Here is an 11,513-nt window from a genome sequence, read left to right as displayed (position 1 = left end):
TGATTTGTATCATAAAAAGCGCTATAAAAATAAACTTGAATTGAATTGAATTGAAAACCTGAATTTATTTACTGTTTTCATTATTTGGTCACTGTTGCTTGGTCTCTTCTTACAGATCGCTTGATGTGTTTGAACTTTTTTGTAAAAAGTTGATGCTACTGCAGATTCTCTCTCTCTCTCTCTTCAGCAGCTGAAAACAGTGATGCTGAACTGAAACTCTCACAGTCACCTCAGCCTTTATTTAGAGTGGGTGGACTGACATCTAAAACCAGTTTTTCTATTGCGTGTGTGTGTGTGTGTGTGTGTGCAATGAAGATAAATGAAACTGAAAGTTTTATACAGTGACATTTTAGAACAATAGATATTGTTTCAAATCAGCTTTACAAATAATCATGAAACTTCTATGCACTTTTTTGTTACAATTTTTAATAAACATATTTCTCATTTGCTGTTAACATCATCCTTAAACTGCTATGCAATTAAATGTTTAAAAAAGATTGTTGTAGCACATAATTTTTAGTCCTAATATAATTTTCAGGGTGAATATTTCAAACTTTTTAAAAATCTGAAGTTTCAGACAAAATAATGATGATTCAACATCACAGAGTAGACGCAAAATGCAAGCCTCTTTGCACACGAGGTACAGATATGTCTCAATCTGACTCCATCACACGCATCACATTCATGTTTATCAGTGGAAACTGGTTGACTTGGCTGTGGGATTGTATGAATCTGCTGTAATCTCTGTGAAAAAGTTCTGATATCTGACCAGTCATTAAACATTCTCAAGGTCAGTGCGGTTCAAGATTATGTCAGCTTAGGACAAAATGTTCCCATCCATATAAACCATTGCCATTCTATGCATAACAGACTTCAGTATAAAGCTGCTTAAAGGCCATGTTGCAGGGTTAATTCTTGTTGGTAATACACATTTAAACTGTTATCCATTGTATTTTATGTTGTTGGGTTTCACAAAACGGAATATAATACGAAAAAGGTAATATCTTACAGCGGTCTCCTTTTCCCCACAATGCATTGCATTACGTCACGTTGGGGAGAGAATTTACCAAAGCCCGCCTTGAGAGCATTGAGAGTGACTAGAGACGAGTAGACGAGAGTATTCAGATAGCACAGATTATAGATAAATACTGTCACGGGGTGAAGAACCACTCGACAAGAGGTACGTGAAATCAAAAGCCCCGGAGGGTGGGTTTATTGAAAAGTGAAGGGTGCCTGGTGAAGTGTCCTGATCTGCTTTCCGCTGGTTGGTGCTCCCCGTGTGCTCTCCGTGCTCCTCTGTGCCAATCAAAGGGAAAGTGGGTGTCCAGACGTGCTCCAAAGGGTGTGGGCTGTCGGTCACTCGCTGCTTTCTGTGGGGATAGGAGAGAGGGGTTAGTCCAGCTTTGCGTTCTGTTTGAGAACCTCTTCTCAGTGCAACATGTGCTGCTTTTCAATGTGCTGGCTGATGGGGAGCAGCTGTGACCGATCAGCCGGTGACGAGGACGTGCAGGTGTTTTGGTTTGGTTTCCAGGGCGACGCTGATTCCTCTGGGAGTGCTCATCACAATACATAGATATAAATAGATAGACTAGATATATAGATAGATAGACAGACAGATAGACAGACAGATAGATATCGACAAACAGCGACCAAACGCACTATGCACTATTCTTCTCCTCGCACCATGCATTTAATTGGCTTTGACGGACATCAGTTCTTGGCAATTCCTCATTTGCCCTCTCAAGTCTGGCTGGTTCGAAATTACACGGCTGCGGGCCATCATACATGTTGGCTCTTGCCACCTCTTCCTCATCCCAGTCAGTCGCTATAACATTAGTTCTGATGCTGCGTTCCAGGCAGGTTTTTGAGCACTATTTGAACCACGACTTTGTACCAATCCAGGCAAGTTACGCCAAAACTTGCCAAACTTTCTGATTGCAAGGAATTGAAGCTAGATTATTTATTTTATTGCAACGTTACATTGACCTAAAATCATTTTTTCAACGTGTACCACTTGCATAAACACTGCATCCGCAGGCAGTATTATTCGTAGGGGCTGCCATCATTGTTTTGCGTGCTGTGTGACCTCGTAACTCAGAGTACATCGATCTAGTATGAGTTCAGGGGTGGGAAGTCACGGGTTTGCCTGCCGTTCCAGTGCACTTTCACGGGTTTAAGGTTGGAAAAACACAGGTTACGGGTTGCCTGGAATGCAGCATCATAGTAGGCTGAGGCTACCTTTCCTCAACTTCTCCCCAACGTGACGTCATCACCAAATTACGTAAAAAAAACGTTAATACCAAAAATGTAAAAAACTGGTCTTTAAGACCATTTTTGAGACACTTTAAAAATGATATACATATCTTGAGTGATTTATGTACCCATTAATCGAAAGTGGTGGTTAACCTGCAACATGGCCTTTAAACTCCAGACTGATGAAAATGATTCTGTGGCAAAGTAAATACTACAGAAAAACAAATGTCATTCCTATATGAAAATGTTAGGTCTGCCAATACTATTTGCCTGTAGACTAGATGTTATATAAACGTAAATATAAACATCAAACCTACTAAACTTTTCTGATGGTGGTCCCATCATACACTGGGGCATAATTAGATTTTTCCCATTTTATTTTTTATTTTTTATTATTATTATTTTAGCATTGCTTTTGTTTTAAGGTTTAGTCATTTGTGGTTTTGTTACATCTGGAGTTCATTTTCTACTCAAAATGATGGATTCACACTCAAAAATGAACCACAGAATGTTACCAAGAATTGAAGTCTCTGTGTACGTATGAGCACTGCATTACTTAATATAACATAATCTCTTTTTATAACATGAAGCAACACTGAGGTGACCTTGAGAACTGTAAGTAACAATAGGCCTACACAGGGCCAGACCATGGCATATAGGCGACATAGGCAGTTTAGTTTAGTTTTTGTCGGAAGTGCGCCCTCTTGTGACCATTGTGCGCTCTACACCCACATATATTAAGCAAAATAATGTCTGACGATTAACAATTTTAGTACTGATCGATTATCAAACTGATTAAAATAATGTTATAATAAAATAAAATTGACATCAACGAAATATCACAAGATTTGACAACGTCATTTAAACACTTTCTGCGTCATGACCTAATTATAATACATAATTATTACACATTAATTTATGTGCTCTTAAAGTATATTTTCTACAAAAATAGTGAAAATATAAAATTTTATGGGCATAAGGCAGGAATCACACAAAGAAGAGGAGCAGAAATTATTAATATAGAAGTAAAAATCATTAGTTTTATTAGCACGTGATGTTTATGTAGAAGCCGATTGTCAAATAGCCTTTTTATATCATCTTAACTGGCAACACTGACACCGTGGAACGTTCTTGCTTGAGTTAACTGCTTATTTAATTTTACTTTATTTTCTTTGAGATAAATTTAAGCTTCTGTAATGTTCTTTTAATTTCAGTTACATTTCTGCTTGATTTTAATTCACCAAAAACTGTCCAAATGTATTTTGAAAAAGACCATGATTGTAATCTAGCATTCATAAAATGTAATAATACCCTACTTATGCTTATAAACGTGCAATATCCTTATATTTATTTGTTAACCCTCCATCCCAAATTCCTTGTATGCGTAAGCATACTTGGCAATAAAGCTCTTTCTGATTCTGATTCTGATTCTAATTAAGTTTAAATAGGCTCTGGCATTTTTCACTGTATGTATAAAATTTAAATGACAAATATATTACAAAATGTAGCCTTTATTTTGTTGCTTTTGTTGTCTGTTTTAGGCATTTCTTATTTCTCTTTGCAGTAATAAGTACTTGTCAGTGTAGGCACAGTTGCTAATGTCTGGTCTCTACAATATAGGCTTTTAACAGATTCACTCATAAAATACCTACAAGGCGCTTCAGCATCTCCATTTATTTATTATCACAATTTATTTAATACTTATGTTAATACTTATTAATACTTAGCAATTTTTATTATTTACAGAATTTCTTCATGTCTTTTCAAACTTGTATGACAATTGCTTCTGCAACACACACACAAATAGATCTAGGCTATCTTAAAGATAATGGGTGGCTCCAAAATGACAAGGGCATCACAAAAGTTGTCCAATTGACTCGTGTTCCCAAGGATTCAAGGGACTGTTATTTTAAGGGTTGTTCGTACAGGGAACACGAGACCTTCAGTGCTGATAAACACACGCAGTGTCTCGGGCAGCAGCTGTTCTCGGCACGTGCGGAAGCCCCGCCCACCCAGTGCACGTGCTCGTGGCGGCACGTGTGAAGACATGAGCTCATCACTGGTGGAAAAATACAACTGCAGCAGTACATTAACACTCTTCTTGTCTTTAATTAAGATGTTTTAAAGTGTCAAGAAGCTGACTTAAACGTGCTATATGGATATTGAATTATCGCTGTTGATGTATGCAAATAGAAAATTAATTTTGTATGATTTGCCATTTTGTCATGCATTTACTGTCAAACGTTGAGTGTATTAAGCATGTTTCTGGTATTTATATGAACATTCTTCGTTTGTTTTCGGAACAAAGAGGACCGCTCGCCTTGTTCCGCTTATTGTTGTAGACCAGGATGAGGCGGATAAACCGTTGACCAATCATAGAGCGAGAATCCGCCTTGAAGTCTATCTACACGCCCACTCTGCTTAACATTCATGAGCCGTTTGCGAGTCAACCAATCAGCGCTTCGAGTTTCACGTGCATCATGAATATGTGAGGGTTAGCCCAGTACACTTGGAGTGGCTCGCGACGGTGTTGTTTTGGCAGTGTTTCCTCAAAGAACAAAAACAGGAGGATTAACGGATATACAAGCGACGTTTGTGTACTTCCTCGGATAATATCACACTAATGATGCCCGGTCAAGCGTTGGTGACGGTGGCCATCGGCCCGCAAAAATCGTCCGGTTTTGTTTTAAAGAAGATCATGAATATTCCTCCTCCAAACATACTGCAGGATCAAGACGATGGTGAGAACAATAACCCTGACAAAATGCGAATGAAATGTAAAAAACCGCTCTTTTAAACGTGTGTTTGTAAGGTTAGTCGTGCACTTGGCGTCACCTCTAGAGCTGCGCGCTGATTGGTCGATCAGAAGAACAGAAAGTCCCTGTTGTATCCTTCAAAGCACACTGAAATACCGCGGTATTCTAATACAGAAGTTGCTTACAAATATGATGGTATACGTCCAGAAAAGCCTTACTTGTACGTCGTCGAGTTTAATATGGTGTGTATAGTGTTAACACATGATGAATGGCTAGAACATGCAAACGTTCAATGGTACTAAGTCACATGTGGTTGTTTCCTCAATGATGGTATATTTGGATACTTGGGCACGTACTGTGTGGTATTCTCCTCTTCTTTAATATGTAACTCATTCAGGGTCTGTGGATTTGACAGCATGCTGGTGTTTAAGAGAGTATTTTAGTTACAGGTCATGTCTTGTGGTTTCACCGTGCTGAAGACTGCTCTTTCTGAACGTTATTAATACTTAATCTTATCATCTCTCTTGAAAAAGACCCTCATTAGGCATCTGTAGGCGTGTCAGTCTGTTAAACACTTTGTCATTTCATAAATCTAGTCTCTAGTAAATGTCTGTCTAGTAAAAAGTAATTTTTTGACCTGCGGATAATTGAAGTGAAGTTGGATGTCTGAAGGTCTGAGCTCTTTCTGACATTTAAACTGATATTTAGCATGGGAAGTTGCTGAAAACAAATTAATATGTGCCATGTGAACAGATTTTACTGTATGAAATCAAAGTGAAGTTAGATGTCTAAAGGTCAGAATTTCACAAAACCTGCCAAGGATATATTCATATCAAAATCAAGAGGATAAATCAAGAAATTCTATTATTTTATTTTAACCATTAAGTATTACCTTTGTTGTTGTTGCATTATGACATTGTGCATTTCCAATAATGTATTATTATACATGCTACTTACCAGAAACTATGTAAATATGTACATTTAAAGCATCTTTTTTTTATTTTTATTCTTGTATATTTTTCTATTTTATTTTGTTTTGTTTTATTGTATTTATCACTCCCATTGAAATTTCTTCCACTCTTTGATATTTGAGTAAACTGTAATTTCTTGCACAGACATCGAGAAGGAGAAGCAGGGTTTGATCGTCGATGGGACGTCCGGCGGCAGCGGCGGTTCGGGTGGCACAGGGGGCGTCTCCGCCTCTCTCACCCCCGCCATCTGGGACAAAACCATCCCGTACGACGGCGAGACCTTCCACCTGGAGTACATGGACCTGGACGAGTTCCTGCTGGAGAACGAGATTCCCATCACACTGGAGGAGGAGCTGAGCAAGTGTCCCGAGGCGGAGTGGCGCGGCGGAGACACGCAGGGATCCTCAGATGAGCCGCAGATGCCTGAGGAGGAGTACAGGGACGATGAAGAGTCTGAGGATGACTCGGTCTCTGTGACCGTTGAGACGACAGCAGGTGAGATGACAAACAAGCTCACACCTGACTTTATTTTTGCACGCAATTCTGAGTTTTTGTTCAGAAGTGAGAATTGTGAGATTAAAAGTTGCGATTGTCATATTTTTATTATTATATTGTATTTTTTTCTGCAGTGCGCAAAAAATAAAAAATAAATGCATTGTACGATTTTAACTCAGAATTCATAGAATAAAGTTAGAATTGTAAGATGTGTATACTTGCCACTCTAAGAATAAAATTCAGAATTGCAGGATATAATAAAATCTAAATTTTAAAAAATCAGAATGTTGAGATATCGACTCAGAATTCTAAACAGAAAAAGAAACTTGGGAGAAATAAGTTTCTACGGTTTTCTGATCAGTTTGATTTCTTTAAATCTTTAGTTTTAAACGCAAGTGTTCATCTGATGTTTTGATCCATCAAGATCCAAATTAAAATAATAATAATAATAAAATATGATTGCAAGAATCTTTAACATGAAGCATTTTGTTGTTTTCCACTCATCTCTACATCAGTCCATGCAGTTCGTTCATTTATCAGTCAAAACACACTTACCTAAACCAGCACATAAACAGAAACTCAACTATCTGCTGGAAGTTAATCCGATTTGTTGACTGACTGGTTTCTGCTGGTAGATGAATGTTCATCTGGTTACTCCTGTTCTCTGGTCATGGGTTTATTCTGTTGATTTTATACATTGCTCTGTTTTTACCTGCCAGAAGCCAAAGTGGACCCCGACCGCGTGACGCCGACTCCGATCGACCCGGAGGAGATCGAGGTGAACGTGGCCTTCCAGCCCGACCCTACAGATCTGGTCCTGTCCAGCGTTCCCGGAGGAGAGCTCTTCAATCCACGGAAACACCGCTTCTCTGAGGAAGAGCTCAAACCACAGCCCATGATCAAGAAAGCCAAGAAAGTGTTCGTTCCTGAAGATGCCAAGGTAAGACTGAACCGACTGAATGTTTTTATGAACAGAAAAATCAGTGATATGGTAGCAAACTTGTTACCCTCGTGACACAGACCTCTCGCTAGTCTTTCAGGAAATATATTTTAATTATAATGACCAAATCTGATTCTTAGAAGTTAACCTACTGTTATTTAGCATTAGCAACTTCTGATTAATCCACCATGTTAAAGTCAACAAGACTTTTTTTATGTCACAAATTGATTGGATAAGATACAGCTGCCATTTGGTACCAGTATGGATCATATCATATACTTTTATTAATTGATTTATTGATTGATTGAGTGATTGATTATTCAGGCCTGGAACATAGATTAGGGACATTATTACTGCTAACTAAAACTTGCTACTAAGACAATATTTTAAAAGTATTTTGAAGTACTAAAATATCAAAAGTTAAAAAAAAAGATCTATGGATATATTAAAATATATATGAATAATAATGTCAACACACAACAAAATGACTAAACCTCTAACTAAAATTAAAAGAAAAACATCCCAAATGTTAATAAAACTGTAGTAGTATGTTAGCGATCCTAAAGTACACTGATTACACTTTCTTTCTTCTTTTACTTCAAGCTCTTTTATGTTTAAGCATAGAATTATTAGAAAATCAGTCCAAAAACAACTGAACCAAGGCTGCCGAAAAAGTTCATAGACACACTGTTTTAGACATGAATCTGTTTAAAATAAAATTGCTAATGTTTTAATTGTGAGTCAGACTTTGACAAAAATCATTCACAGTATCTTTTTTTTAATGTTACAAACATAAAACGTTACAACTAATATCGTTAACGAGATGTTCGTATTTTCCCACAGGATGAGAAATACTGGTCGCGGAGGAATAAGAACAACGTGGCGGCGAAGCGATCTCGTGAAGCCCGGCGTCTGAAGGAGAACCAGATCGCCGTCCGCGCCACCTTCCTGGAGCGGGAAAACGCCGCACTACGAAAGGAAGTGGCCGAGCTGCGCAAAGACTGCGGCCGCTGCAAGAAGATCATGTCACTGTACGAAGCCAAATACGGCTCGCTGTGAGGGACACGCTTCACCCCGACACGCATCAGTCTCTCTATAATTCACACCGCAGTTACACGGCCGGGGATTGTGGGTAATGTGGCACCGTGTGGGAAGTGGACGAGTATGACGCGAGCACGTGTTTTTAAGAGGATGTTTTAAGGGTCTAGAAGACACAAAACACATGATAACAGCATAACCTTTGACCTCCTCATACCTCATTCTGCCCTCCACACGACCCCGATATGACCCGAGCAGTGAGTTCTTAGAAGTTTATTCGGTATGAAAATGAGATAATGCAGCCGACTGGAGAAGTCGCACACAGCAGACGCAAAGTTAGCGTTCAGTGTTTGGTCATGACTTTTACGACTGTTTTCGGCTCGTTTTTAACCTGTTTCTACCTTTTTGTACTTGACATGTCATCGGTGTTTGTGTACAAGAGGTTTTTCGCAGAAAACTAGCGCATGACCCTTGATATGAAGCAATTATTTTCTTTATTCTACAAAAACGAGTGTACTTCGGGCTATTGCAGTTTGCGAAGATTTGAAAGAAAGAAAAGTCTGTAATTATACGCTTGTATCCATCCACCAGTGTCTTTGTTCTTCCAGAATGACATTTCTATTGTGCAGATTTTTAACACTTTAGCGACTGTGCTGCGATCAAATGCATCTTCACAGCAGTTAACTGGATGATTATTTTAACGCGAGCGTCTGCGCAGGAGTTTAACTGTGAGCGACTTGATCTGGTTTGTTTTCAGGGTTTGATCCAGGGCAATAATGTGCGATTCATCTTTACCTCAGATTAGATATTTCTAACCAGTGTTTGGTTTTTTTATTTGTTCATTTATTTAGAATAATTTTTAGTCTGGCAGCTCAGCATCAGTTAAAAACACAAGCGTAACAAACTTCTGTGTAAAATGTAAATGTAATTTTTTTTTTTATTCTTACCAATAACGCAATCATCACTGCATTTTTAATAATAAGAATAATGCATTTTTAGATCGATTTGTGCATTGGTAAAACCATTGTGGCGTGAGCATGATTTGATTTAGTCAGCGACATTAGCATAAACAGCATTAGCGTCACTAGAGTCTCACGTTTATTGCTGTTTTTCACTGGTTTTCCAAGTTATTGTAATTTTAAATGGTGGAAAATAATGTGCTTCCAGTGTTTTTATGGGTTTTGATAGATTGCACTTTTCGTGGTTTGTTTTCAATGCTGTGCTTACAATTAAATTTGTACCAGATCAACGTTTTACATTTGTAATTTGGTTTTAACAGCTATTTTTTTTTTTTTTTTTTTTACTTTTATAAAACTTTCCTCATTTTGTTTCTCTATAGTTTTTTTATACATGCATACATAAAAACAACGGGTCTCTAGCACTTAAAGGCGAATCTATTGTAAATTGAGAGTCGTTAGTGCATGCTGTTGTCATGGTGACGTTGTGCAGTGGGCGTGTCCTTCTCTTGCATATATATATATTATCTTTTTTTTTTTTTTTTAACTCTTTCTACTCCTGTTTGATTTCATTTTACAAACCAAACAAACTTTCAGGTCAATCACTGTTTCAAATGTACAAGAATGAAGTGTGTGTTTGTTTTATAGGTCAGTTTTGTGATTTAATCTGAATTGTGACGTTGCGCCTCTGGTTTTTGTTATTAATCTGTCACATAAACTCCAGACTTTGAGTTCTACGTTGGACTCTGTGAAACTGAAATGTAGCATTTTGTCTAAAACATGTAACTTTCAGTATATGGATGGACACTTAAAAAAAAAAAAAAAAAACTTGTTTTAAAGAGTCCTGTTGTTTTTCTAAAGTCATTTTCCTCTGGTGTAACGCAGTATGTCATGACTATGCTGTATAATGCATATTAATAAAGTTGGATATCAGTGATTTGACCTTGCTGAGGTTGTGATGTATCTGCGCTGTGATTGGCTGCCGCTGATGACATCACGTGTGTGAGACGCATCTGCAGTACAATGTTCTCGCAGCAGAGACGATCAGTGACCTTATGGGCATCTGTGCAGAAACACACAAACAATACTGTACACAAACATCATTCTGCATGTGCTTTCAAAGCACCTTTGTCTGTACAGCATCCTTTGAGTGTGTATGTTTTCCTCCATTGTTATTATTCTCGGTCTTATGTTACCTAACAATCATCCTCACACTCGAGTGTCCTTTACAGAACATCTGCTTCAGAGGCACACACTGATCTGAATAGGTCTGAAGAGTGAATATAATCACCATTATATGCTCGAGACAGAATAAAAATCATATTCATCACATTCAACCTGAAAACAACCAGTCCGGTACGTTTTAGAAAAACAAGATGTTTTCTCAAGTTACTTTTTTATTTTAATACATAAAAATGTTTTAATATAGTAATGGGGTTTTGTTGTTTTTATACATATTTTATATTAGTACACCTATAATAAACATTGTAATACATTTGTAAAAATGCAAGGAATACAGAATCATTTAGTTAATTTTTTCACGTCATTCATTTTCCAGATATTTTAGAGAGAGGTTCAAGAGTAGTTGATATATATATATATATATATATAGATATATATTTATATATATCTATATATATATATATAGATATATATTTATATATATATATATATATATATATTTATATATATATATCTATATATATATATATATATATATATATAGATATATATTTTTATATATATATATATATCTATATATTTTTTTTATATATATATATATAGATTTTTTTGTTTATATATATATAGATTTTTTTTTTGTTTATATATATATATTTTTATATATATATATATATATATATTTTTTTTTTTTTTTTTATATTTATTTATTTCTGCCAAGACTCAATAGGTTTGATGTTATGATAAGAGATGCAAGACTTTCACACCTCTCTGTCTAAAAAAAAAAAAAAATACCTTAATGACAAGTTTTGGCTCCTTTCTCACAAACATTCATAAATAAATGTGCAAATAAGATCATATAAACGGAGCTTATGTACTATTTAAACTTGCTTTGTTTCCAATAGTAAATGTAAGAAACAGAATC

At 36.7% G+C, this 11,513-nt stretch overlaps 1 protein-coding gene across 1 annotated transcript; it reads left to right on the top strand.

The window, feature by feature from the left end:
• The first annotated feature begins 4,740 nt into the window (after positions 1-4,740).
• Positions 4,741-10,351, top strand: LOC127952602 (thyrotroph embryonic factor). Its single transcript, XM_052551245.1, has 4 exons — positions 4,741-4,994; positions 6,125-6,475; positions 7,195-7,415; positions 8,259-10,351. Exons 1-4 carry the CDS (start codon positions 4,877-4,879, stop codon positions 8,472-8,474), a joined length of 906 nt encoding a protein of 301 aa, XP_052407205.1. The 5' UTR covers positions 4,741-4,876; the 3' UTR covers positions 8,475-10,351.
• Positions 10,352-11,513: the final 1,162 nt, after the last annotated feature.

Source organism: Carassius gibelio, chromosome B3 (genome assembly GCF_023724105.1).
Source record: "Carassius gibelio isolate Cgi1373 ecotype wild population from Czech Republic chromosome B3, carGib1.2-hapl.c, whole genome shotgun sequence".
In the NCBI taxonomy this organism is placed as follows: Eukaryota; Metazoa; Chordata; class Actinopteri; order Cypriniformes; family Cyprinidae; genus Carassius; species Carassius gibelio.
Note: the sequence above shows the minus strand (reverse complement) of the source record. Positions and strands in the feature narration are given on the sequence as shown.